This window comes from Athene noctua, chromosome Z (genome assembly GCF_965140245.1).
Source record: "Athene noctua chromosome Z, bAthNoc1.hap1.1, whole genome shotgun sequence".
Classification (NCBI taxonomy): domain Eukaryota; kingdom Metazoa; phylum Chordata; class Aves; order Strigiformes; family Strigidae; genus Athene; species Athene noctua.
In genome coordinates, this window is record NC_134077.1 from 3,364,362 (window position 1) to 3,389,965 (window position 25,604).

At 47.0% G+C, this 25,604-nt stretch overlaps 3 protein-coding genes and 3 non-coding genes across 9 annotated transcripts in view; all 6 read left to right on the forward strand.

Annotated features, from left to right (window-relative positions):
• Positions 1–12,202: 12,202 nt before the first annotated feature.
• Positions 12,203–15,738, forward strand: RPL17 (ribosomal protein L17). 2 transcript variants are annotated; one of them, XM_074932733.1, is made up of 7 exons: positions 12,203–12,249; positions 12,617–12,669; positions 12,758–12,798; positions 13,909–14,043; positions 14,322–14,420; positions 14,979–15,170; positions 15,647–15,738. In XM_074932733.1, exons 2-7 carry the CDS (start codon positions 12,630–12,632, stop codon positions 15,692–15,694), a joined length of 555 nt encoding a protein of 184 aa, XP_074788834.1. In that variant the 5' UTR covers positions 12,203–12,249; positions 12,617–12,629; the 3' UTR covers positions 15,695–15,738. The 2 variants fall into 2 exon arrangements, with proteins under 2 accessions (XP_074788834.1, XP_074788835.1); XM_074932734.1 differs by having other exon boundaries at positions 12,234–12,257.
• On the forward strand, positions 12,455–12,523 carry LOC141974049 (small nucleolar RNA SNORD58). The gene has a single exon (XR_012635670.1). It is a non-coding gene; the product is annotated as a small nucleolar RNA SNORD58 (small nucleolar RNA).
• LOC141974048 (small nucleolar RNA SNORD58) lies at positions 14,718–14,785 on the forward strand. Its single transcript, XR_012635669.1, has one exon. It is a non-coding gene; the product is annotated as a small nucleolar RNA SNORD58 (small nucleolar RNA).
• LOC141974047 (small nucleolar RNA SNORD58) lies at positions 15,259–15,329 on the forward strand. The gene has a single exon (XR_012635668.1). It is a non-coding gene; the product is annotated as a small nucleolar RNA SNORD58 (small nucleolar RNA).
• A 318-nt stretch (positions 15,739–16,056) lies between the features above and the next one.
• On the forward strand, positions 16,057–22,636 carry CZH18orf32 (chromosome Z C18orf32 homolog). 2 transcript variants are annotated; one of them, XM_074932561.1, is made up of 3 exons: positions 16,057–16,130; positions 18,175–18,427; positions 19,073–22,634. In XM_074932561.1, the coding sequence occupies exons 2-3, from the start codon at positions 18,200–18,202 to the stop codon at positions 19,145–19,147; spliced, it is 303 nt and encodes a 100-aa protein (XP_074788662.1). In that variant the 5' UTR covers positions 16,057–16,130; positions 18,175–18,199; the 3' UTR covers positions 19,148–22,634. The 2 variants fall into 2 exon arrangements, with proteins under 2 accessions (XP_074788662.1, XP_074788663.1); XM_074932562.1 differs by lacking the exon at positions 16,057–16,130 and adding an exon at positions 16,139–16,310 and having other exon boundaries at positions 19,073–22,636.
• Positions 22,637–23,451: 815 nt separating this feature from the next.
• Positions 23,452–25,604, forward strand: part of DYM (dymeclin) — a 229,417-nt gene continuing 227,264 nt past the window's right edge. The window contains exon 1 of one of the 2 annotated variants that reach the window (XM_074931919.1): positions 23,452–23,632. The gene's annotated coding sequence lies outside the window, so the exon portion shown is untranslated. The other variant, XM_074931918.1, reaches the window with a different exon arrangement.

A 25,604-nucleotide genomic window follows, 5' to 3' on the forward strand; every position in this document is an offset into this window, starting at 1 on the left:
CTGGCTCCTCTGGCCAAAAGGTGACGATCATCTGGGGAGATGCTCAGGAGCTATTGTAGTGGGCATCGTATCAATGCAGAGAGTGTGGTTCTGCACTGACCTCTCTGTAACCCTGATGGCCTGCAGGGAAGAAGGCTCCCACCCAGAGCTGCTTGGAAAATAACAGTTCATTAAGCCAAATAATTTTAAGGAGAAATTCCTAGTTTTGATTAGTTTTTCACTAGGAAAGATTTCATGGCTCCCAGATGGAATTCCTGGATATTGTAATAAGTAATAAATAATAAACTAGGGTAAAATGGATAATAATCCACCTTAAAAGAGTGGGAAGCTCCACATTTATAGCACCTGTAGGGATGTTGGAGGCTTTATCGCAGCAGCTGGTGTGAGTGGGGCGATGCCTGCAGAGAGAGTGGCTGTTCTTGGAGACGTCTTTCTGGCTCTCTCATTCTCTCCATCCCCACTGTGAATTCCTAGAGATCTCAGCTCAGTCCAAAAGCAGAACAGGAATGTTTTTGAAATCATGAGGAAACAGAAAAATGTCCCACTTGTCTGAAGAGACAGGCTCTTTGCAGCAGGTGCTGGGTGGCTGAGGCCAAGGCTGGTTTGTTCTTCAGCACCAAACGTGGTGAGTCATAGCAGAGCCGTGAGATGTGGAGGCAGAAAGGACATGAGAGGAGTTAAGCTTCTTTCTTAGTAGCTAAAAGCTAAAATTATTATATGTAAATTAATATGCCAAAAGGTCTGGGGTCTGCTGGTGATCTCAGGGAGGATTAGACAGGTTTTTCAGCAGCAGCATTGAGAGGCACCCAGCAATGCCATTTCCATATCACTAGAATATCTCAGACCTGGGTTATGGTCAGTGTCTTCCGCAGGAGCTCAGCATCTCTGACGGAAACAGGCTGTCACCATCCTGCTCAAGGAGACCGAAGTCAGGCGCCTTTTGCAAAATAATTGCTTCTATTTCCCTGTCTTTAAAATTGGCTTGCTGACACCTCCTTTCCTTAGAAATCACAGAAAGGAGTATGAATGAACCACACCATGGGAGAGCGGAGCATTAAGGGAAAATGGAAAATCCTTCAGCATCACTTGACCTCTTTAAAGACCTGTGGAAGTAGAGTAATTCTGGTGTGAGCAGCTCTGGAGATCACAAGGAAAATCAAAAGCACTACGGTGCATGAACGGAGCTGCCGACTTTGCATCCCATGTACTCCCAGGGATGACCCACCGTGGAAAGAGCAGCAGAGAGAGTGTTTTGGTGCCCAGAGAGCCTCAGTGAGTGGCCGCAGGAGGGATTTGCACAGTACTCCCATGGCTAAGATTGCATCCCGTCGCATTCACGTGGCTAGGAAAGTGTAAGTGGAGCTCTTGGCTCGAGTGACCCCTCCTGATGGGGAAAAATTGTGGCTCTTGGGTTTGTGGGGTGCTTGTTACTGAAAGCAATGGCACAAGAAGAGTCAAAGATGCTCCTCTTAAGGACTGATCATTTGTACAAGCAAAGAATAATTTCATTGCTTTAGGTCAGCTATTCAGTGCCAGGGGGTGATTGTCGCTATTCTGCAAGTTTTAAATTCCACATATAGAAATCTGAGAGTGCTTTACACACCTTCCATTCTTGCCACCTGTTTTTTCTCTATTTTTAATTTTTTTCTTCAATGAAAGAGAGAGTGGGATTTGTAGGAGAGGAAGAGGAGGGAAAGAAAGACAGGAATTGTTCTCTTTTTTTTTTTTAAGTTATAAAACCTTTCTTTTATTCAATTATAAAACACAGCCCAGGCAGTAGAATTTAATGGGATTGGTGTTAGTTTCCCTCTTGGCTCCTTCTGCCTAATTTGTTTCTGAGATGATGGGGGAGGAGGGGTAGAGAACAAAGCGGGAGAGGGAAGGGCTGCTCAGATGGCAGCATCCTCAGGGTGCATCGAGCTGGGGCGAAGGCCACGGGAGGACCCCCACACTGCCAGAGCTGACTGCACCCCAAAGGGTGTGCGGCCCAGGAGAGGCAGCTCCATGATGAAATAACATCCCGGGTTAATCCCTGCATCACCCTGCGCCTGCCCAGCCCAGAACCTCTTGGTTTGTCATCATCCCATCAGGCCACCAATTATTTTATACTTAGCGCTTACTGCAGAGTGGGGAGATACTGCTTATGAGGCACCGATTCTACACTGGATATTTTTGTTCTGTGGGCATCAAACTGGGGTGAAAACAGGTCGTGGTGTCTTTGTTTCACAGCCATTCCTTACCCTGCATAGTCTCTCCTCCCCTCCTCAGCCTTTCAAAAGCAGCCCCTCTATGAGCAAGCTTTGTAGGACCAATACTTCATATCCCTTTGCTTACAGAGGAGGCTAATCTCCGTCAGGTTATGAAATCAGCTCACATGCTTCAGTGGCATTACCCACTATTGATATCCCCGTTCGATCCCTGTTGAGCTCTCTTTGTTGGAGGTAACCCCTTCTCTTACTTCTTCTAAGCTGATTTCTTAGGCCACATCATTCAAGTCCCACATCCCCATGGTATTTAGATGTAGTAAAAATGACTGAGGGGAAAATAAATGGCAGCCAGTGAGCCAACTAAACTGTCTGACTATTAATGGTCCTGTTAGTTGCAAATTTACTTTACCACAAAGCCCCCAGCATGTAATCCTTAGATGAATGCCTTTGATTGTGAGGGAATATTTACAGCTGACCCTGCCAGCAGTCTGCAAACCTGCAATGGGCCTCCTGTCCCACATTAAATCCGCTGGCATCTGTTCCTGGGTTCTTATCAAGCACATGCTCTGTTGGTGCAGTGTTTGGGCTGTAGCGCTCGCGGATACGGTGGGCCTTGATGAATAAATCCCTGCAGTCCTGCAAAATGCCAGTTCTTGTGAACGTTGTCACGCAGGGAGGAACGTTACAGTTTGTACCTGCCTCTGGGCATCACCATCCACGGGGAGGTTTCCAGAAGGCTTTGATCCCCACTGGCTGCCCCCTCCCCACAGCAGGTCTGTGGTCCTGCTGCTGGACCACCCTTCACCAAAGACAAACTTCTTCTTGGCCTCTCTTTGTTGTGCCATTTCTCAGACATGCCTGAGTGATGCAAAGAGATTTTTACGATGATTTTTATCTCTTTTCCCCCCTGCTCATGCCTTGCATTAGCCCCCCAGCTGCTCTGATTGAGCGTGTTGTTCTTGCAGAGACCCTCAGGTGATCTTACGCTGTCTCCAGCCACCGCAGAGCTGTGCAGGAGTAGAGGCTGAAAGCCAGCGAGAGCTCAGCATGTCCTGACGCCCATTCCCCGTGTCCAAGCGGACAAGTGCAATTTGGCAGCTTGTCATTCCCAGCACGTCCCCTGGTACGTGAGATGGATCCAGACCGCTGGGCTGCTTTGTGTCGGACAGAAGACCCGGTGGTGGGTGGTGGGCCTGCTCCATCCACTCTGCAGACAAGGATGTCTTTTATGTCTGTGCCGAAGAATGACGTATGTTTTCTCTCTTCTTACGCCTTTACCCAAAGCCCATACTTTTCCACGCAAGCTCTATGAATGCTGAGCATGTTTGGGCTTGAACATGGACTTGGAGCCAAGCCCAGTGGCAATGCAGAGGTGTCAGGGGTGGCCAGGGGGATGTTTGCTTCTGTTCCTTTCTGAGGTCCTGTTTTGGTGAGGGATTGGAGAAATGTCTCCAAAGTCTGTGAGCACTTGACCCCTCAGATGGTGGATGGTGAGCCCTAGCGGCGCTGCTGCTTTAACTCTCCTGCATCCAGCAAAAGGAAAAGATTAAAAAAAGAAAAACCAAACCCCTGCTCCACTGCCTTTTTCTGTAAGCAGAGCCTGGAGCTGCTAGAGAGTCCAGAGAGGAGTTTAGGGGGTGGTGGTTTGGTTTAGGGATTGCTTTAGAGTGCGTATCCTCATCCACATGCTGCTTCTTCACATCTGCAGGAATATTTGGCCCGTCTGGAGTGGATGTTGTCCCATCATCAGCGAGATGTACTCAGCACTCAGCTGGACTGCAGCTCAAGAGGAGACTGTAGGAACTGACAGCGGCTCCCCTGCCTGCTGTCAGACTGAGGCACAGCTCTGGCTTTTGGCTCATTTCTGGTAATTAGCAGCTAAGAGATCTTGCAAGTTGGCACTTTGGCAGAATAATTAGAAAGCTGATAGCTCCTCCTTCTCCGAAAACTTGCCAGACTAAAGCCCAAACCAGCCATCTAGAGCTTCCTTGTTAGCACTCCTAAGTCCACTTCAAATTTATCTCAGTGGCACTCAGGCTTTCAAAACTGATCCTGTAAGTCTGGATGGACACCAAAACGAGGAAGCTCTGAGCACGCCACTCAAACTTCCCAGTGCCTACAGGAAAGAGAAGTAATTATTTATTAAAAACAATTCACTTGTTACTTACTTTAGAAAGCCCTATAAATATATATAATGTTAGTTCTCTCCATTATTGCTAATTTGCACCCAAGCTTTAAGGTTGCAAATCTCAGGTAACTGGGTCAGACAGCTCATGCACGTTCTTCCTTCCTTTGTGGTCCTGATTACTGATTTGACTGGTGTTTAGGAGATCCTCTGGCAGTATTTCACTGTGATTCACATTAAAGGGGAATCGTATTTTAAACCACAAAAACAGACTTTACACAGCACCTTCTGTTGGCTTTACTTACACCAACAATATAATTAATTTCAATTTTTAACCAGCTGGCTTGTCTTTCCTTGACAACCCATCAGTTATCCCATTCCTCAATCCAGTCTCTTTCCTCAGTGTCTCAATGAAAAGGACATCTATCGCTTCTGTCTGCAGCATGTGTAATATGAAGATGGGAGAGAATGAGATGTCCCTGAGGATGCTGGTCCCCCACCAGGCTCTGCCTCACCCCTCAGCCATTTATTCCTAATTGCCTAACTTCTCCCATTTATTGTGTCTGCTGAGTATGTGGGTCTTATTAGGAAGAGTCAGTGGCTCTGTAATTAATTAAGAAAAGCTTGGGGCATTTCTTAATACTTAGTACTTGTGTTCTTGCCTGAGATGTACAGACATTGCTGATACACATCCCAGGAACTCCCAGTCCAAGGACAGAGAGGCAAACAAAGGTCAGGGCACAGGAAATACAAGAGGGCTTTTCTGTGCAGGTCAGTTATACCCTGGGCTGCACCCAGAGCAGGGTGGGCAGTAGGTCGTGGGGGGGATTCTCCCCCTCTGCTCCGCTCTGTGAGACCCCCCTGCAGGGCTGGGTCCAGCTCTGGGGCACCAACAGCAGAAGGACACGGACCTGCTGGAGCGGGGCCAGAGGAGGCCACGGAGATGCTGGGGGGGCTGGAGCCCCCCTGTGAGGACAGGCTGGGAGAGTTGGGGGGTTCAGCTGGAGAAGAGAAGGCTCTGGGGAGACCTTAGAGCGGCCCCCCAGGGCTGAAAGGGGCTGAGGGAAAGGGGGAGGGATAGGATGAGGGTTAATGGCTTTAAACTGAAAGAGGGAAATTCAGACTAGGTAGAAGGAAGAAATTTTTTATCTCATTGCCGGCAATGCCCCATCCCTGGCAATATTCCAGGCCAGGTTAGACAGGGCTCTGAGCAACCTGATCTAGTTGGATGTCCCTGCTCATTGCAGGGGGTTTGGATTAGATGACCTTTAAAGGTCTCTTCTAGCCCAAACTGTTTTGTTATTCTACTCTATGATTCAAGGATACGCTTCGCAGAGCAAGGCTGACCTTTTCTGAGCAGAGCACGACGCAACAGGTGTGCACAGAGACCTGCTGGGCAGGCAGGAGAGGGGAGCAGTGGCAGCAGACTTGCCCAGTCTGGGCTATGGGTGCAGGACTCATCCCATTAACCACCTGCCCGTGCTTAACACACCCTCCTTACACTTCCAACACACCTCCACGGCCTCTGCCTCCCATTCCGTGCCTGTGCGGTTGGCCTGGCGTCCCTGTACGCTGCAGTTCCAGCACCTGACTGAATCACGGGACAGGGTGGGAGGTGGAGGTGTGCTACCTAGCAGGGCCCCGTGTTCAGCAGATGCCTGCCGCAGCCTTGCGCGGCGGTCCCTACCCATCATATGATCGTCCTGAGCACCGGCATGTGACCGGGCCGTGAACACGCTGGAAAAAAAAACATGTGAAGGGGAGAGAAGAGGATGGAGAGGGGGAGGGCGGCTCAGCTAGAAGGGATTAGTAAGCATGGGCAGATGGGGAAAGCTCTGAGAGAGGGTGGCCTGTGTCAGAGATGTTGCAATAGTGAAGGGGGAAGTAGCTGAATGATGGGAAGAGGGAAAAAATCGGCGAGCCAGGAGGGAGGAATGACCTCAGAGGTGACATTTGGGATCACAGCAGGGAAGTCTCTTGAGGAGAGGAAGATGCTGCAGTCGTCAGAGCAGGAGAGAGCAGAAACTTGGGGAAAATCTCTGACCATAAGAATAGGAAGGCATGAACACAGACGCAACGCAGTGGGATGATGAACAAAGGTGCTGGAAGGGTTGCTACAGACGTTAAGTTTGGGAAAGAATAGATGTTCAGGGCTGTAGCTTCTTGCCAGGCCGAGAACAGAACCCTGTATGCTGGCTGCAACTTCTGCACAGGTTGTGTTAACAGGCATCATCCAACCTCATTCCCCAGGGTCTGAGCAGATCTCTGCCTTGGTTCAGAACAGGGAGGGCTGCAGGGGTGACACAAACAGGTCTTACCTGCAAGGACTGTTCCTGCCTTGGGTCCCTCGCTGTGGTGTCTGCTGTGAGGGAGGTGGAGGTGCAGAAGCCCCTGGAAGAGAAGAACAGGCTTGATTGTGGTTTATCAGCTGATCCAGAGGAGCTCTTGACCAGGGCAGATGCAAAAAGACAGACCAGATGATAACAGAGGAGAGGAGGAAGCTTCTTCGACCCAGGAGAGGAAGGAGATGCATGGGTGGAGTTTGAGGCTGTGTTTCATAGTACAAGGCACACTCAGCTTTAGAAATGTTGACAGGATTCACAGATCAAGAAAAGTTGAGGTTGGAAGGGGCCAGCAACCCCCCTGCAGGACAAAGCAGGGTCAGCCAGGGCTGGTTGCACAGGATATTGTCCAGTTGGTTTTTTTTTTACTACTTCCAAGGATGGAGACTCCACAACCTCTCTGGACCACTTGTTCCAGGGTTCAACCATTCTCATAGTAAACTCCCCCCCCTTTTCTCTTACGTTTAAACAGAATTACATGTATTTTAATTTTACCTAAATTGTGGATGCAAACTGTGAATATACCTGATTCCAGGAATGTTCTTGGTTTCGTTAACCAAAAGCACATTTAAAGCAATTCTTGCTTACGAGCTAGACAAGTTAGAGCAAATGTAAACCCAGGATTTAATTTATCCCAAATAGTGTTTATGATCAGGCACTTACATGATGTCTTTATTTACTGCCTTACTCATCATGGTGATTGGCTTGTCCATTTCTGGCAATTAAAGCCAGGAACGAGCAGTCACAGACCTGCACAACCTGCGTAAATGGTTTGCTGGCAAGAAATACACTGAATAAACACAAACTTCAAGCTACAAGGTTATTATAGGAGGTTTATTTTACCGGTGATTCCCTCCTAGCTGGGCATGCAGGGGGTGGATGAACCCATAGCTCTAGGACAATATACCAAAAATGTCGAGTATTAAGACAGTATCACCTATTCCTGTGGTTTTTTTTGTTTTGACCTGGCTGGCGGGTCACCAGCAGCGTGGGGAAAGGTGCTGTGCCTGCTGCGTCACGCTTCAGCCGTGGTGGTGGTAGGGACAGATACTCAGCTGTTGTGACGCCGAGCTCCCCTGGCTGTTTCCTCACCCCTGGACTGGGTACAGTATATACGCGACAGAAATAAGTAAACTGTGTAGATAACCTCTTCTGGCAAAGAATTGCCTATGTTTTAGGAGGACTCACGAGGAATCAACAGAATTCCAGTTGTTCATGTTTTAGATGATAATGACATATAATATATATACAGAGATATATATGAAAATAACTTTATGACATATCTGCTTAAGAAAAGAAGTTTTGGCTCCCTATGGAAGCATCACTTCTTGAAAATCACAGGGAGGAATACACAGCATAACTGAGCTCTTCAAGTGAGCAAGACAGAACTACTAATGCAGAGCAAAACTCCTCCAGTGTTTTGTCCTGCTAGTGGTGATCAGTCCGTCTTCTGGGGATGCATTTCCTCCTTTTCCCAGCCCACAGATCTTGCTCCTGGGATTCACTGCTTGGGTCAGTAGATTTTAGGACATGGTTGTGGAGCATGGCTTAACTGGAGAACTCACTTACCATATGTCCAAATGCTGCTGTTTTGCTGACCATGGGAGGAAAAGGCAAACAACGGGAGCCAGCTGTGCCTCTGCAGGAGCGATGCATCTGGGAGGAGGAGTGCAGGAGACTGAAGGCTGGCCAGGAGAGAGGAGTGCAGGGAAAGAAAGTGCAGGCAGCTGTCTGAAGGCTGGAAAGCTTCAGTGTTTCCAGCATTCAAGCTGTTTTCAATTTAAAATGGCTTTGTCTTCAAGACTTTCTGCTTAACCATTAGGACAAGGAACCCATTTGTATGTAATTTTGCGAATGACAGTTAATATCCCCACATAACCTTTGGACTCCAAAAAACTGGGTCTGCAAGATGCCAAGAAATCTACAAAAAAAGTTTTGAGGAATTGGCTTCTGTTCCTGTGCAAAGAACAGGTCAAAACCCTCTCCTGTAGCACGGTGGACATGCGGTGTGTTTTGGCGAGCCGGAGTTAAGCTTGGCTCATCAACCCCAATGGATATGTCTGTCACGGAGATTTTAGCACAGACCCTCCTGCCCCTCTACCTGTCTGTTAGAAACTACTGCCCCCAAGCAAGGCCACAGAGGCAGATGTGCACTTGAGCCAACAGCCAGGCACTTGAGCTGTGACAGAAAAGGGGCTTAAAAGTGATGCCATGGCCGCTGAACTGGCTGAGGACAGATAGAGGTTGGCTTCTGTCACGTCTGTTGTGGCAGTGGTTGAACTCCGGAGCTGCTGGAAGGTGAGCAGCGGGGTCTTACAGCTGGAAGTGAGCTCTCTTTTTGGTTCCAGACCTGCTGGGAAAACATAGCTGCAGTGAGCCTTGGAGTCCGGCCCTCCCTCTGGCTGGGAGGGATGGTGGCTATCAAGGGCATTGACTGATTGCCACTTAGGATGACACCGGGCTTGGCAATGCCAGTAGGACTGATAAGGCTGCTTTTTTTATTCACAGCTAAAGCCACAACAGGAGTTACGTGATACACGTTCCCATACCTTTACAGTCCCCGCGGCCTGCTGGGCTCTTCCAGAACAGGTGAATGCGTGCAGCCCCAGGAGCACATCCAGGGGAGAGGTGTGAAGCCAACACTTTGCAAGCTCCTCAGCAGAAAACCTGCAGCAGGAAGGGTGGGAACACCTTTGCCACAGACTAGCCTCTGGCCTTGTAGTTAGGACGCGGCTTCGAAACCTCTCAAGCGAAGAAAATTGAAAGTGGGTCTCCCACATCCTGGGCGTGTGCTGCGTCCATGACGCTGCTGGGTTAAGATGGGCACTATTGCTTTCTCAAGGCTTCTGCCTCAGGAGACTGTAGAAACCTTTGCTGCTCTCATGAGGAGCCCCTGGTGGGAGGATACTACCAGCAAGAGCTTCCAGAGCACAAAGCAGAAGAATGGTTCAGGTCTGAACACAGCTGGATCTTTGCTTTCAGTGCCTGCTGAGAGAGAGAGGTCTTCCTGGGCAAGCAGAGCACACTCCCCAGGGCTGGGTGGTATGGGCAGGGAAGTTAAGAGGGATGGCACCAGGGGAGTTTTGCTGAAGTCCCATGGAGTTGAGATTCCAGTAGGATTAGGAGGCAGCTGCCTCCTACCCAGTTTTCAGAAACATGATTTTGGACTCGTGTGCCTAAATTTTCTGCTTAGGATCCAAAAGTTCTTTTTGAGACAGCTCATGCAAGCTAAATATCCAAGGCAGGTGGTGCATGGGGGAATAAACTGAGTAAATCTCAACAAGGGCACTTGCTCAGCTGCCCCAGCCCTGATCTCAGCACCAGATATGTGCTAGGCTGTCTCTGAGAGCAGTAGTTAACCTCCCAACAAAGATAAAAACATGCATCTCATTTCCTGACACCACTGCAGAAGCTCCTACCTCTACACTTCCACCACCGCAGGCCCTCAGTGGCTGATCGTAAACAGTTCCATGTGTCGGGGAAACAGAAAAAGCAAGTAACAGAAGAGATGCCCTGTTTGTTTTGGATCCAACTGATGAACATGACGACCATGTGATAATTCCCACCATGTGTCAACAACTTATGTCTCACACCTCTCTTCCAGCTTTGAATGTCGCTTCTGTGCTCTGCTGCTAAGCAGCAGGTGCTCCAACGGTGCTTCCCATGGACAGGCTGGTTTCCTCCACCAGCACTGGTTTCATACCTGGAGGCATGTGCAGAGAAGAGGGCAGAAGTGATGAAGGAGTCAAGTTGCAATTACGTGGGCTGTGAGAAGAGATTCCTGCATTATGGTGGGAAAGGCCATGGAAGTGTTTGAGAACCTCAGCTTTTGCTAGTTTTAATCTATTGCATCTAGGAATCGGTGCTCTTGGAAATATTACGGCTCTTGTTCCATGGAAAGGAGAATTGAAACACTACTAAAGTGTTGGAAGTCATCGCTGAGATCTCTTTTTATGTATTTACTATTTCCTCTGAGTCATGAGACCCCAGAGGAGCCACTTTTTTTATGTCTGTTTATTCTTCTTTGCTAACGCTTGACTTACAAAGGCAATCATGCATGTATTTTGGCAGTGCTGATCCTTCTTTACATTACCACCGTTCTGAGATGCTTGTGTGTACTGAGTGCCTTCTAATCCCATGGATGATGATGATAGAAGTGTTAATTGGTGAAAACCTATGTTGAGTATCTCTAAGTAAGCATCCACGACCAAAAGCTACTGTGTGTTCTTGTGTGTCCAGGCTCCTAACTCTTGTTTTCATGGCAGTTTTGTATATAAAAAGAAGAAATAATATTTGCCTGCATCCCAGCAGGTTTCCTGGCTTTGAGACCGGTGCTTACAAGTTACCTGGGAGACTTCGCAGAAAGCTTCCTCTTGGAAGCAAAGTAAAAGGCACATTTTAAGGCAGGTGAAGGGAGAGCTGCAGTCACAATTGGAGCTCTACAATGCTCAGCCACCTAAATATTTCATAGACTCATAGAATGGGTTGGGTTGGAAGGGACTTTAAAGATCATCTAGTTCCAGCCCCCCCACCATGGGCAGGGACACCTTCCTTAAATAATTAAGCTATTTGTGATAGTTCAAATATTTTATTCTTCAGATCTGCATGAAATCCAAGGCTTTGAGGGTTTTTAGTGCTAAAAAAGAGATCTAAAAATAGCCCTGTGGTCAGAGCATTTACACCGGCTTTGATTTCTAAGCACAGACTTTAACCCGGACTCTCTCATGCCAGGGAGGTGCTTGGACACCGAACTACTGGCCCCTTGGGAAAATGCTTCTCTTTTTCTCCCCCACTGTGTCAAACTCTTCTTGATGAGCCTTTTGCTGGAGCTGGGTACCACTTTCAAGAAATGTTTCCTGTTTATTGAACTGCTGCTGTGTCAAACTTCCTAAGCAGTTCTAGTGGCAAACACAGCCTAAAATGGAAAAAAAAATAAATTTAACAAGTATTTTTTTTTTTTATGCTGGTGCAATAAGTACCAGTTGCAATGTATAAACACGACTCCCTTCGGTCTCATCTCCTAGATACCTGTTAAGCGACGTGCTCGTCTCTATTCCCATCCTGAACTGCCATCTAGCTGCAGCCCTTGGGCTTGCTCTTTGGTCTGGTCTCAGCCCATCTCTGGTCCGCAAACAACACTGCCCTTGATCTGAGGGTTAATAAAAGATTGCGTCCTGGCTCCGGCGGACAGGCCTTCCCGGGTAAAAGGGGCCTCTCCCCCGGAGAGCGAGGGGTCTGAGGGGGGTAAGCGCTGCGGGCGGCGGGCCCGGCGCCATTTTGCAGGGGTAGGCCCCGGGCTGCGGGGAGCCCTCACGCAGACACGAGGCCGCTGCCTGGCGCACACGCACGTTCGATCTCCACACCTCGGGCTGAAACGCGGGACGGCACCGCCCTGACCGCGACGTCTGCCCGCGCTCGCCCCCAGCACCCTTCGCGCCCCGCTCGGCGCCGCCGCGCCGCCCGGGCCCCGGCGCGATCCGCGGGGCATCGCGAGGCTGGCGGGTCTCGCGAGATCTGGCGGCCGCGCCGGCTCCCGGCATGCTCTGCTCTTCCTCTTCCCCGCGGCCGCCCCGAGGTGAGGCGGTATGGCGGACAGGGAGCGGCGCCCATCCGGGCCCATCCTGCCCGGGGCGCCCCGGGGGGGCGACGAGGGGACGAGAGCTCGGTCCGCTTCGCCGGACGCCCTCGATATTTGCGGGGCTGGCGCGGGGGAGGACGGACAGGGGACGGAGATGGCGGGCGGGGGTGAGGCGGGAGCAGGCCTTGGGGAGAGGCCATGGCTGCGGTGATGACTTTCTTAGGACACCTTTGGATTTAATTGTGAAAAGAATGCGTGACTTCTGAGCAGCTCCTTCAGTTAGCTATCAGCAGGAAGGTCAACAGCCCGCGTTCGCATCTCTGCGTTAGAAGCTTAATACGGGGTTTTTTTCATTGCTTTGCAGTTGAGGTCCAAAAATGGTGCGCTACTCTCTGGATCCGGAGAACCCCACGAAATGTGAGTTGTTTTCCGTGAATGTTGGTGAGGAGCCTTTACTGAGGCCGTGGAGGGTTTAATTCTAACAGTTGGTCTTTTTTCTCCGCAGCATGCAAGTCACGGGGCTCCAACCTGCGAGTGCATTTCAAGGTACCTAGCGTGTGGATAAAGGAAACGCAAATTCATTTTGTTTTTTTTTGTTTTTTTTGTTTTTTTTTTTTTTTTTTTATGAAGGCAGTGTCTTTTACTTTCCTGTATTATTACACAGTTACTTAAGGGTGGTAGCATAGGTTTATGGCCTGTGCTTGCAGTAGCTGCTTCTAAGGAGTTCCATCCACAGCATCAAAAATAAGATGGTGTGTCTTAAAGACCTTCCCATCTGGCCTAGATAATAAAATACAACAGGAAAACGGTTGCAATGAATTTAGGAGGACTGATCTATTTCATTTGTCTTACTTCACCTTTCTGGTTGTTTGGGAGGAACATCGTGTTCATCTCATCATGCTGCTGGGACGGAAGTATGGCGGGGGGGAGGCTTGAGGTGTTTGGCATGAGGATGTGGGTTCCTCTGGAGAAGGTGCAGGACGCGATCGGGTTAACCAGAAAACCATAGCTGAGCGGATATTTCCTCCGCGTTATATAACGCAAGTGAAAAAGAGATTTCACTTCTTTTAGCTTTTTTATTATGATAAGGTAGCATCACAGTTACTCTCTGACTTTCACGTTTAGTGTGATGCCTTAAGCACTGAAACTGTATCCTCGATTTTTCTTTTTGAATCTTCTCTCCCTTTTATAATTCCCTCATAGAAATAATTATATTGCTTGTAGTTTGTCTGTGTAGCTTGTTTTCTTGTGCTTCCTCTGTGGTGCCATATTTGACATTTTAGTAGGAATTTCCCCTTCAGGCTCCTGCTTTTTTTGGATTAGTGGCCAGAGAGGAGCTATGAAAAAATATAAATACTCAAAAATTTAATTTTGCTGGCTGAAAAGATCTAGTCATTAGGTAAAACAACAATAAAGATGGGCTAGAGCTGCAAATTCAGTAACGGAGGTTATACCAAGGGTTAGAAAAGCAGGTAGAAAAAAAAAAAAAAGCATTGTTAATTTTTCTTTAATTTTGTTCTTCTCTCCAACTGTTTCTTTTAAACTGAGTTTGTAGCAAAAAGAATAGGATCCAGGAAAGGGAGAGAAGTGCTTTTCCCCGCATTGTAACTTGGAAAGGTGTGTTAAAAAGAGTCTTGCTGTGCTCTGTGTTGGCAGAACACGCGTGAGACAGCCCAGGCCATCAAGGGCATGCACATCCGCAAGGCCACCAAGTACCTGAAGGACGTCACCCTGAAGAAGCAGTGCGTTCCCTTCCGTCGCTACAACGGCGGGGTCGGGAGATGTGCCCAGGTGAGGCCCGAGATGGGAACGTGGGAGGGATGCCTTGGCTCGTTGAGAGAATGATGGTTGAGCCAGTGTGGAGAATCGTTTGTCGTGTTTGATGATAATGTATTAAAATGTAAGAGTTCAATTCCAGTACAGCCAGCACTGCATCGACTTGGCAGTGTCAAGTCATTGATCAAATTTAATTATTTTCATATCCAATCTTACTAAAAGATGGCAAGTTAATGGCATGCAAAAGGCAAGTTGTGTTTCAGTAGGACAAAAGAATTCTCCTCTTCTTCCAGGCCAAGCAGTGGGGCTGGACGCAGGGACGCTGGCCCAAGAAAAGCGCTGAGTTCTTGCTGCACATGCTCAAAAACGCAGAGAGCAATGCTGAGCTCAAGGTGGGTGGCGCAGAGGTAACACGATGCCGGGTGTTGGTGTTGTGTCAGATGCTCCGGGACTCGGTGGTGGGACAAGGCCTGAGTTGTACAGAGACTTTGGCGTGCTGTTCGTTTATTAGGCTGCCTGTGTTTTTCAAGTGAAAGTGAGTCGTCGTTTTTCACAGGTAGCTAGTTGTCTGCGTGGCTGTTGACTGTTTGGAATAAGCATGGCTTAGATCTCAAAATGTACAAAGCAAAACAAAATCTGTGGATTCTTGGTCAATTTGTAGTATACTTGGCACTTAATTTGGTAACTGATGGCAGTGATGACTATCTTAGGACACCTTTGGAGTAACCATGAAATAATAATATTTTTCCTGAGCCATCAGCATAACTTTAAATCCATTTTGTGGCCTGTAGCAGGGTGATTGTTTTTTTTCTGACTGGTGCTTTCTTGGTAAATACACAGTTCTGTGACACTGCCGAGTTGAGATGAGCTTCTGGGGGTGGTTATTCATCTTTTTACTGTGGAGGTTAATTTGAAAACAAGTCATGAGTGTTATCTCAACCCCCTGCCAGGGTCTTGATGTGGATTCTCTGGTCATCGAGCACATCCAGGTCAACAAGGCTCCCAAAATGCGCAGGCGCACCTACCGGGCACATGGCAGGATCAACCCCTACATGAGCTCCCCCTGCCACATCGAGATGATCCTCACCGAGAAGGAGCAGATCGTTCCCAAGCCAGAAGAAGAAGTTGCTCAAAAGAAAAAGGTACCGAAGCGTTGTATCCTCACTCCTCTTTAATGTCACCAGCAAGAAACTGGGGCATCGATGCGCTGCTGTTTTCAGATGAGAGGGGTTGCTGTGATGACTATCTTAGGACACCTTTGGAGGAATACCCATGAAAAAAAAAAAAAATTTCTGAGCAACCTCAATATTTACTGTAAACACACCGTGGAGAGCTTAGGAAAATGGTTTCCTAATGGAAATGGTTCTTCCCTCCCCTGGAGCAGTCAGCATTCTCCATCCCTGCATGTGTTAGGGTAAAATTTGTGTTGAGTTGACAGCCTGTGAGCAGCTTGGAGGGACTTGTACTTAAATGCAATATTGGTTAGTGGTTCGTTCCTTAAACGGGTGAAGAAATTTTTAACAACTCTAAGCACTTCTTCCGAAGGATGACTGTAAGCTTGTGCTTTGGGAAGGTGTTGATGATTGCCATTTTCTCATTTTCTGCGTTTGTTTTTCAGATTTCCCAGAAGAAGCTGAAGAAGCAAAAGCTAATGGCTCGGGAGTAAATGTGACACAGCATGTGTACATAAATAAAACTTGTAAAAGTTTATTGTGCGCGTGTTGCTTTGTTCTGTCGGTGCTTTGGCTGTAGATCTGCTGGGTGTGACGGGAGCTGGGGCAGTCAGCGTTGCTCCCACACACCCTGTCACCTCACCGGGGTGGGACGGGGGTCACTTGGGACTGTTCTCATGTATAAAACAAAATAATGGGGGGGGGAAAACCCGGGGAGTCCTATCCCACAGCCCCCCCTTCCTCCCGGCCTGTTGCGGTTGGTCGAGGCGGGCCCTGAGGCGATTCTCGCCGCCTGGGCGGGGCTTGTATCACGTGACGCGCACACCTCCTCCTCCCATTGGCTGTGAGGCCGCGGCGCGCGTCAGCCGGAAGCGCGGGGGCTGTTTCCGGTGCGGCGGAGGAAGCGTCGGCGGCCGGTAACGGGCTGAGGTGGGTGCGGGGCCGGGCGGGATCCCCTCCGGCGAAGAGGCTGGGTCTGCTCCCTCCCGAGGTCCTGCGTGGTCCGCCGGGGCCCGAGGCATGGCCGCCCCGCTGGAGGCGGCCCCGGGGCCGGAGTGGCTCCGTTAACCGGGAGCGGAGGGGGTGAATCGCGTAGCGGCTCACGCTGAGGTGCGGAGGTCTTGGGTTTTAAGGGATGTTTGAGGGGAGGTTGAGCGACTCGGAAACCCTTTGCGCTCCGGCCTTTATCTCCGTACCAAGAGGAGGGGAAATGCCGGCGCTGGTCGGCGGTTACCGTAAACCGGGAGGGCTGGCCTGGCTTCGGGGGAATGTTCGAGACTGAGCGTCGGCCTGCAGAGAAGCAGAACTGGAACGTATCACCTCAGTTAGCTCTTCTAGACTAGGTCGGCCTTTATGAGAGAAAAAAAAAACCACCCACCTTTTGTCCGAGTAGACTTTTTTGTTTTCTGTTTCCGTGATAACTGAGTTACACGTGGGAAACAAAGACCAAACGCACTTAAATTTGCAATGTCATGCCTGTTTTCTCTGCTGACCCCAATGTACAGAGGGGAACAAAAGCTTGTATCACAAAGAAATAAGCTTGCTGCTAAAATTGGACCATTTGTCTTTTTTTTTTTTTTTCCCCTCCTAAAAATTAACTGCCAGCTATGCAGCCAACAGCATCACCAAATCACAGAAGAAACTCCTGAACAGTATTTCAGTGTGTTAGGAGTGGTGTTACGCTTCCACTGCCTTGCTTTTCCATCTGGCAGGTGTATGACTTATTTTTTGGTCTGGAATCTTGACACGAAGTGGCTGCAGAGACAGAAAAACAGCCTGGTGTGTTCCCTCCAGCCACGCTCTCTAGCTAATGGGTAAATCCAAAACTTCTGGCTGAGGGTTTAGTATCTAGAAAGTTCTATCGGAGAGAGTATAGCTGAGTTGTCTTTTTGAACGGCTTTAATGGGTTACCTTACTGATACTGTCTCAATTTCAGATTCAAACTACGTTTGAAGTAGCCGGAAACCACACTTGGAAGTGGTCACCTGGAAATTGATATTCCCTTGTTCCACAGGGCCTGGGGCTAAAATCTTTAGGATAGCTTAAAAAAGAAATAAGAAACTGAACTTAAACGGAAGTGTTCACATCTGCCGCTTCATTCTCCATCCTGGAAAGCTTTTATTTTGCTTCTTAACGTAAGAATTAAGATGGTCAGAAGCCTTGAATCCTGCGAAGGGCAGAGCTGTGCTGTGCAGCAGAGTGTATCTAATAAGTTGCTCACCAGCACTGAGAGGGACGGCTCTAATCCTACTTAACTGCTTCCTCTCCTCGTTGTACCTTTCTGCCCCCGCGCTGTGGTTTTCTGCTTTTTTCATCGCAGGCTTCAGGCTGCCGTTTTTGAAGACTTCTTCCGGCTTTTGGGAGAGAGAGAAGGATTCGTTTTCTAATAGTTTGGGCAATTGTATGGGATTGGTGCAGGATCAAGCGATTCCAAAATCTGTGCAGAAGGAAAGAAGTAACACATATTCTCCTTTTCTCAAATCCTATCTGGGATTCTCTTACCCCTCCCACCAACCTGCCCTTTGGTTGTAGCAAGCCATTAAGTGCATAGGAGTCCTGCCATTTAATTTCACCTTGAATAAAAGGGAAACTAGAAAAAGAAACCTTTTGGCCCCTCTGTTGTAATACAGTCAGAACTGGGCTAATATCTGCAGCTCACTGTTTTTGTGTGGTTTAAACAAAAGCTTTTATTTTCTGAATTTGTTTTTCTAAGTTCGAGCTGTTGGAGCGATGAATTAATAGCAAACTTTATTCCTTTTCTTGTTAAAATGTCAAGAATGTTCCCTTTGTTGTTGAGGACTTCATAACGTGGGAACACAGCGTTTTTGAGACTTTGTTAATCTATAATTAAAGAGTCTTTTATATTTGAACTACATATATCAACTACAATCTTTACTCCTTATTTAAGACTGTTTTCTTAGCTCATGGCATACAAACACTATCATCCTAAATTGTTGCTTTTTTCCCTCACCAGCTTTGTCACAGAACAAAAGGGAGCCATGGTGTGCATTCCTTGTATTGTCATTCCGGTTCTCCTCTGGGTCTACAAGAAATTCCTTGAACCGTATATCTATCCCGTGATCGCACCTTTTGTGAAGCGTGTGTGGCCCAAGAAAGCTGTGCAAGAAAAAACAGACACAAAACAAGGTCAAGGAGGCAGCGCTGGAAATCCATGGGCACCTTCACCCACAAAAAGAGATCAGGAGGATGAGTCTGGAATTTATAAAGTAAGATTAATGCATTTAGCTAACTAGGGAAACTCCAGATAAAGCACCCAGAAATAATTAAGAGTGGGCACCACAAAAAATAGTTGGATGCTTTTTTAAAGACATTTTTGTGGATATTTTCTTATGAAAGGGAGTTACCAGTACTGAGCCAGATAGAAATAGTTGCCTTAAGACGGCTTCTGGAGGGTCTTGGAAGGATATGAATTGTCCCTGTTTTCTGAAACAGGGTGATTTTGTTGTTTTTTTTTTTTTTATGGCTGCCTATTGTTTCAGAGAAGGAAGAAGTCAAATAATTGGTACGTCACAGCAGATACATGAAGCAGAATTAAAAAAAACCCCACTTTTCAGCCAGTTCTGCCACTCATAATCGGGAAAAATGTTTAGTGTGTGTAAATTGTGCATTTATTATTTATGTCTTCTAACAAAAGGCAAAGATTTGTAAATGTTGTCTCTGCCCTCATTCACCACCCCCCACCCCTTCTGCCCTGAAGCAGTAATTATCTGTAAATCTAAAGAGGCACCACCGATGTTCCTGCTGTGCATTTCTTCACAGATCTTCACTGGCCTTCTAAAAGCAGTTTTCATCAGCTGCTGTTAATGTTCTGGGTGTGAAGTCCCATTAATGATGCTATCTTGTCTTTGCAGTTTGAAAGCAATGGCGTTGCAAATGGAATTGCTGCAAAGAGGTCCACAGAAGTTTCTGACAAGAAAATGGATTAAAGGAATTCATACATAAGGATTTTATTCCTTTGTGTCCAATATGAACTGGTGATATTTCTCTCACTTTGAGACTTTTTTCTTTGCACATTTTAGCGGAATAAAAATCCTTATCACTTACAGGAGAGTCTCTTGCCACTACAATGGCGGCTAGCCCATTTCTTAATTTTAAATGTTTGACAGCTGAAGTTATTGATTTTCCTCACTGGAACTACTTTTAATCTGTTTGGTGTGATTAGAATTTAGGTTAAATAACTTACGACTACATCTAGCTTTGGAAGGTAAATGTTAACAGTTTTACTAACTGCTAGTGCAATACTTAAGGCTTTCACTTTAAAAACTATAGCTGTTCTTGAGCTTGCTAAGGAAGTTTGAATTGCATTGTGGCAATGTAAGCATCATGGTTAAATTACAAAGCGTTTAGATTTTTCATGTCAAATCTGTGAATGAGCTCAAGGAGTTACGCGACATGCAAAATATACTTAGGCCACTAAAAGCAGAAAGCCTTGATTTGATACTTGCATTAATCATTTTTCTTGAAACATTGTGCCTTCCTTTCCTGAAGAGGAGGAGCAGGGGCATGATGCAAGAGAATTGTTGCTTGTATTTTGTGGCGGTTTGAAACGGTGCAGTTCTGTCTTTTAAAAAAAAAAAAAAAATCATCCAACTAAAATCTCTTTTAACGTGCTTATAGAATTTGAATTAGAATAAACCAGGATTTTCTTTAAATATAAGTTGCTTCATACAGTTGTTCTTAGGCTTCTGAGCTATAGGCATCTAAAGTGGTAACAAAATTTTTGAGAGGGAGGTCATAAAACTACTGACTTCATGATAAAAAAAAAAAGTAAACTGAGCAAGTCCAGTGGATTTGGAAGTCTGTCCTGGGAAGAATGTTCTGACACTGACTTGCATCCCAACATCGAGGTGCAATTGTGAAGTGTTTTAGCTGTCTATGTGCTTAGCAAGGAACAGAGGTGATAATTCCTGCTTTGTCCTCTCTGCTGAATCACATGATTCAAACCATAACCATTTTAGCAATTTTGGACTGCTATTAAGGATTTATCATTTTCCTGAAAGTCCTACTTAAGGTATGCTAAAAAGTCGTAGCTTTTTATATATGCAGTCCTTGAGCCGTCACCAACGTCCAGGCTGTTATTACGACCATGTTTTTTTCTACCAGATAATTAATTATTCGGCTTGATGCCCACCAAAGGCCTCTGGTGAGGTGTATTGTTTCCTGCCACTACCTGGTTTTGTCAGATCTGTGTGAATCGATCTGCAATATTCACAGCTGAGCATCAGGCCGTTGCTGCTACAACCATTACTTCTGTAATGAGCTGAATCACAGAAAACTCCTTGTAAGAGGTTGCCTAATACTGTTTGCTCTCCCTTAATGAGCTAGTCTGTTAGGAAGTGAATTCAGTATTGCTCTTTAATCAGCTTTTGCATCATCCTTGGAACATTATCCTCCATCTGATCAGTGCTTCACAGATACGCTTCTTTCTTCTAGACGGGTGAAGTACCTATCCTTTGTGATACTAAAACCTGCTTTTATTATTCTGAGCATGCATGCATGGTGTAATTCACAAAATAAAAGATAACAATACTAACTGCGCTCCTGTGACTTCTCACAGGTACTGTTGTGTGGATCATGTAGCAGAAAAGACAGGGATGGGAAACAGGAGTGTGTGTTCTTATACTGTGAGCACTGCTGGAAAGATTGTTGCTTCCGCTGTGCTCCCTGTCCCAGGGCAGGTAACCTCAGCCTCTGTTTTCAGATGTCGCACATCTCAGAAACAGGAGGAAGTTTGGGGAGTAATACATTCACCTCTGACAGCTGTGAACACGACAAAAAGTAGAGCGAGGGCTGTACTGGGCCTCCTTTAATTTGTAAATGTATGCAGTCAATTTACAAAGTGTACATAATTATTTTGCGTTATTTAGGGCATTTATTACACAAGGAAGCAGTAACATGGAAAATAAACGGTATAGTAAACTAGGCTGCAGGCTGAGCTTGGCCTTCTAATGCCAGCACCCTATTTTAACACCAGGCCTACTGAAAAGACTGCAAAAAGCCAAATAGGCCGATAATGCAAGTAAAATTACACCGTTTAAACTTTCTGGTATGGTGTTTCAGTACTTTCATTAGCTGCAGTTAAACAGTAATGTGACTAATCTTCATCACAAAACTTTCCTGAATGAGGCACTTCACTGGAAGTACTCCAGGAGGTTTGTGTTGCAAATTTTTCCAAGAAAAGGTCAGTAATGCGACTGTGAATAGTTCAGCAAAGAGTCAAAAAACAGGTGAAGGAAATGAACTGCCAGAGCCTGGGCAGGGGCGCAGGAGATCGTCTGCTGCGGTGCAAAGAATTGCAGAGCCTCGTTTAAGAAAAGTAAGTAGACAGAAATTAAGGAATTCCTCACATGAGAGAACAATATATATCGAATTTAATTTAACTGAGAAAATTTCCATATGTTCGTTACTCACTAAAAGCAAGCTTTACAAAAGGGCTTAGGCACTTAATGATGGCACGTGGACATTACCAGAGTTTATCAGACCAAGCAGCAGCTTCATTTACACTGAAGACATTTAGAAAATTGCAGAGTAGGCATCTTAAGGGACCGAAGTACTTCTGCAAATCTAGTCCTAAAATCTATGAAGGCTGTATGGGTTTATTTAAATACTATTAAGGCAGAATCAAGAAATCAGTATTTGAAAATATATTCAACTAATTTGAAATTTTTGTTCTTATGGGGAGGTCTAAAATGTGACACGCTACCTTATATGTGTTGGTTTGCACAGTAGCTGGGTTAACTGAAACAACTTTAAAATACTGAAATTATGTGCAAAAAATTCTTAAATAAAAGCTCAGATGGTTTTATGTTGCCAGTTATTTTGATGGGCCTGATTCTGCAAGCAAATTCTGACAGGTTAAACTGAGCATGATCCGCCTCTAAGGGTGTCTAAACTGACAACGAATTCTGTGCGAAATGATCTTTATTCAGATATGTTCATAGAGCACAGTTAAATTCTATCCCCAGAGCTGATAATACAATATGCTGTTATTACCCAAATGTAGCAATCATGCTCCAGCTTGGCGCTGTTGGGTATGCTGCTAAGGGTCAATCCTTGGAGTCATTTCTTCTTGATTTCTGTGCAGTGCAGAACATTATTGCTGAAAGAACAGTAGGCTGCACATAAAGAAAATGAAATTTAATTTACGCTTATATTAACTAAATCTGTCTTCAGTGAGAACTATTTCTGTTTCATTAAACTGCCTAAGACATGAAGGGATTCATCTTCCTTGTGCAATTTTCTAATTGTTAGAACATGCTCACTGAACCAAATAATATTTTGGGATTTGCAGACTGTCATTAGTTTTGCTTTTCAGTGAACCTGACTGCAGTAGTTTCATTGAATGCCCTAGAAGACCACATTTGCTACAGTGATACTTTCGTCTTAGAAATGCTTTTAGATCATAGCTGTATCTTTCTTTCATTGTTGTGTTTGAAACGAACTATTTGAAATGTTGTGAATAGATGTGTTTTTATGTAGCTAGGTGCAGCAATACCTGTGGTTTGTGTGAGGATTGTTTTTCAACCCCTTTTTTTGTGCGCACAGGCCCACCTCTTTAATGTAGACACTTCAGCAGTGGCCCGTGCCCTGTTTTTATTGCTGCTGCAGTCCGATCGAACGCCGTATGAACATGAGGCTAAACCCTATGCCAGAAGATTTCTGTGTTTACGTGGCAACGTATATGAAGTGGTTACATCCCACCTTTGCACTCGTGCTGCCTGTCGGCTCACACAGCTGGGTTATGGGTACGTCTAAGAGCCGGGCTACGTATTTAGTGTCACGCACCGTGATAACGGGATTAGGCTCAGGATTTACTGGGAAGGATTTTTCTTTCGAAGGGACTAGCGGTCGCTTATAGAACCAGCTACCGATAGCACAAAAACCACCTCAGATGGAGACGGGAAGGTTGCCAGAGGTAGAAATAATGATTTAAAGCGACGCGAGGGCAGGACAGAGCCTGGGAAACGCCGCCCCCCCCCGCCGCCTTTTCCCTCCCTCTGGCTCTTGGTTACCTCACGTCCCACCGGGCCGCGGCGGAGAGGAGGCCGCGGCCGTCAGCCCGCGCCCCCGGCGGCTCGCCGGGAGAAGCCTCACGCGGGGGGTGCCCGCCGGCCCGCGGAAGCCCCCTGGTTGCCCGCGGGGGCCACCGGCTGGGCCTCCCCTCGCCGGACTCCGCTTCCCGGCGTGCCCCGCGGCACCGGCCCTTGCGCATGCGCGGCGGCGGCGGCGGCGACGTGGAAGGCCGGCGGCGGGTGCGCGCGGCGGCGCCGGGCCGTTGGGCATCGCTCCCCGAGGGGAGCGGGCAGGGCCGCGCCGCCCCGCGGCTGTGAGTCGTCTCCGGTTGGCGTGCGGGCCGCGCTCCTCGGTCGCCTCCTGCGTTGCGCTACGAGCGGACGGGCGCCGCTGACGGGGTAAGCGGGGCCTCGGCCGGTACCTCCGGGCCCGCCCCGTCGCAGGGCTCTGGTGGGGCGGCTGAGGGCAGCGGCCGGTGGCGGGCGGACCGCAGCGGCTCTGCCCCGTCGCCCTTCAGCGCTGGCTGCGACAGCGCAGGGACCTGAACGTCCTCGTTGTCCCCCTTGTCGCGACGCCCACCGTCACCCGGCCTCGTATCGCGATAGAGCGCTGCTTTTGGGCTGTACCACTGCCGCCGCCTCTGCCGGGTGTCCGCTCCCGGGGTTCCGGCCCCCACTGCGTGACACCCCCGCCCCGACGCCGGTATTCGTCGTCAGGGCCTCCGGGGACCCTTCCCGAACACGGGGTTGGGTCTGCTGTGCCTTGATATGCGGTCAGTACCGGGATGAGAGAGGTTCATACCCGTCTTTCTTGTTTTGTACTCATAATAATAGCATTTATTATTAATGAAAAGAGTCCAAAATTGGCTTATTTTCCATTCTGCTTTTGTGGTCCAGAGGGTTTTTATAGTGCTCAGTGATTGCTTCTGCAGTATAACGGGTCTGCTCAGTCTCACTCTGCTTCCTGGTCACTCTGGCCAGTTGTTTCTCATACTTCCGAAGAATAATATTTAATAAGAGTGGGGAATATTCTGCTTTAAAAGAGAATTTGTGTCTTACATTAATTGACATCAGGTTTTCTCTTGTATGCATTCATGCAGAGCGTTGTTTATTTATTTATTTTTTTAAAAAATCTTTTGTGCTGAGTGTAGTGAGTTCGTAATCTGATTTCTTAAATTATGTGTGCCGAGGGATAACATGCTGGGCTGCAGTTATAATCATCGGAGGTGTTTGTAGAAGTGTGTTAATACTTCCTGCACTGAGCACTTCTGTAGTGCAGGGAAGTGGAAAGAAGCTCCCGGGGGGTTGGGTCCGGTTTCCTAACGCAGGCCTCTGCGTTGTGTAATCCCACGTTTTGTCAATTCCCAAGTAAAAACCGTTGAAGTTGCTCCAGTTGGGGTGACTTAAAAATCGTCCTTGCTGGTTGGGTTGCCAGGAGTTCCGACAGGCCTCCTTCCACTCTCTCCCTGGGCTGTTTTCTCTTTTCATGTTGCATCAGGGGAAGCCCGTTGGACCCTGCTCCGCGCTCTCACCTGGCTGAAGCAACCATTAGCTCCTTCTCTTTGAGTTCCCTCCTGATGCTTTACTAGCACAGCATCTACTGCTTACTATTTTGTGGTAAATTTGGTTGAAAAGTATAGCAAAATAATACTGAGAGGTCTCTGGTGCTTCCAGTGGTGTTACCAGATGAATAGGAAGATCCCAGGATGTTTTTAACATGCTGATGACTGACAGAGGATACTAACAGTATCAAATCCTCTTCGGTGGCTGGTGAACTGTTGTAAAAGTGGATGATTAAACATGATAACAACATTTCTTCAAAGTGTATTCTCTAGAGCAGACAGCGTATTGCACCTTATAGTAGTTGCACGCTTTGGCAAGTATAATTCCATCTGCAGTAGACCCTGGAGATAGGTGATGTACAGTATAATACAGAATTAGGTATACATCCAGAACAGATTTGGGCTTCTGTACAACATGCACTTTTTATGCTGTAAACAGATTTCTGGATGTGGGAAACACATTTAAAGCAGAGACAAATAGCTCTGCTGTAAAAATATGCATAATGCCCAATTGTGGGAAGAATATGAATGCCAAAATAATTGTATAATCTTTGAAATGTAGCAAAATACACCAGTACTGAAAAAAAATGCAGACCTTTTAACAAACACCTAAGCATCTCTCTGAAGCTCATAAGGTAGTTAAATTTTTCTTTTTGAAACATCAGTTTGGCCATTAGGCAAGTTTGATTTATGTCTGAGAGTGAAGTAGGGAGAAAATCTTAAATACATGTAAATAGTGACCTTAACCTTTCCATAAAGAGGTAACTATACCAAGCTAGTAACTACTTAAATTATTAAATCGTACTAGG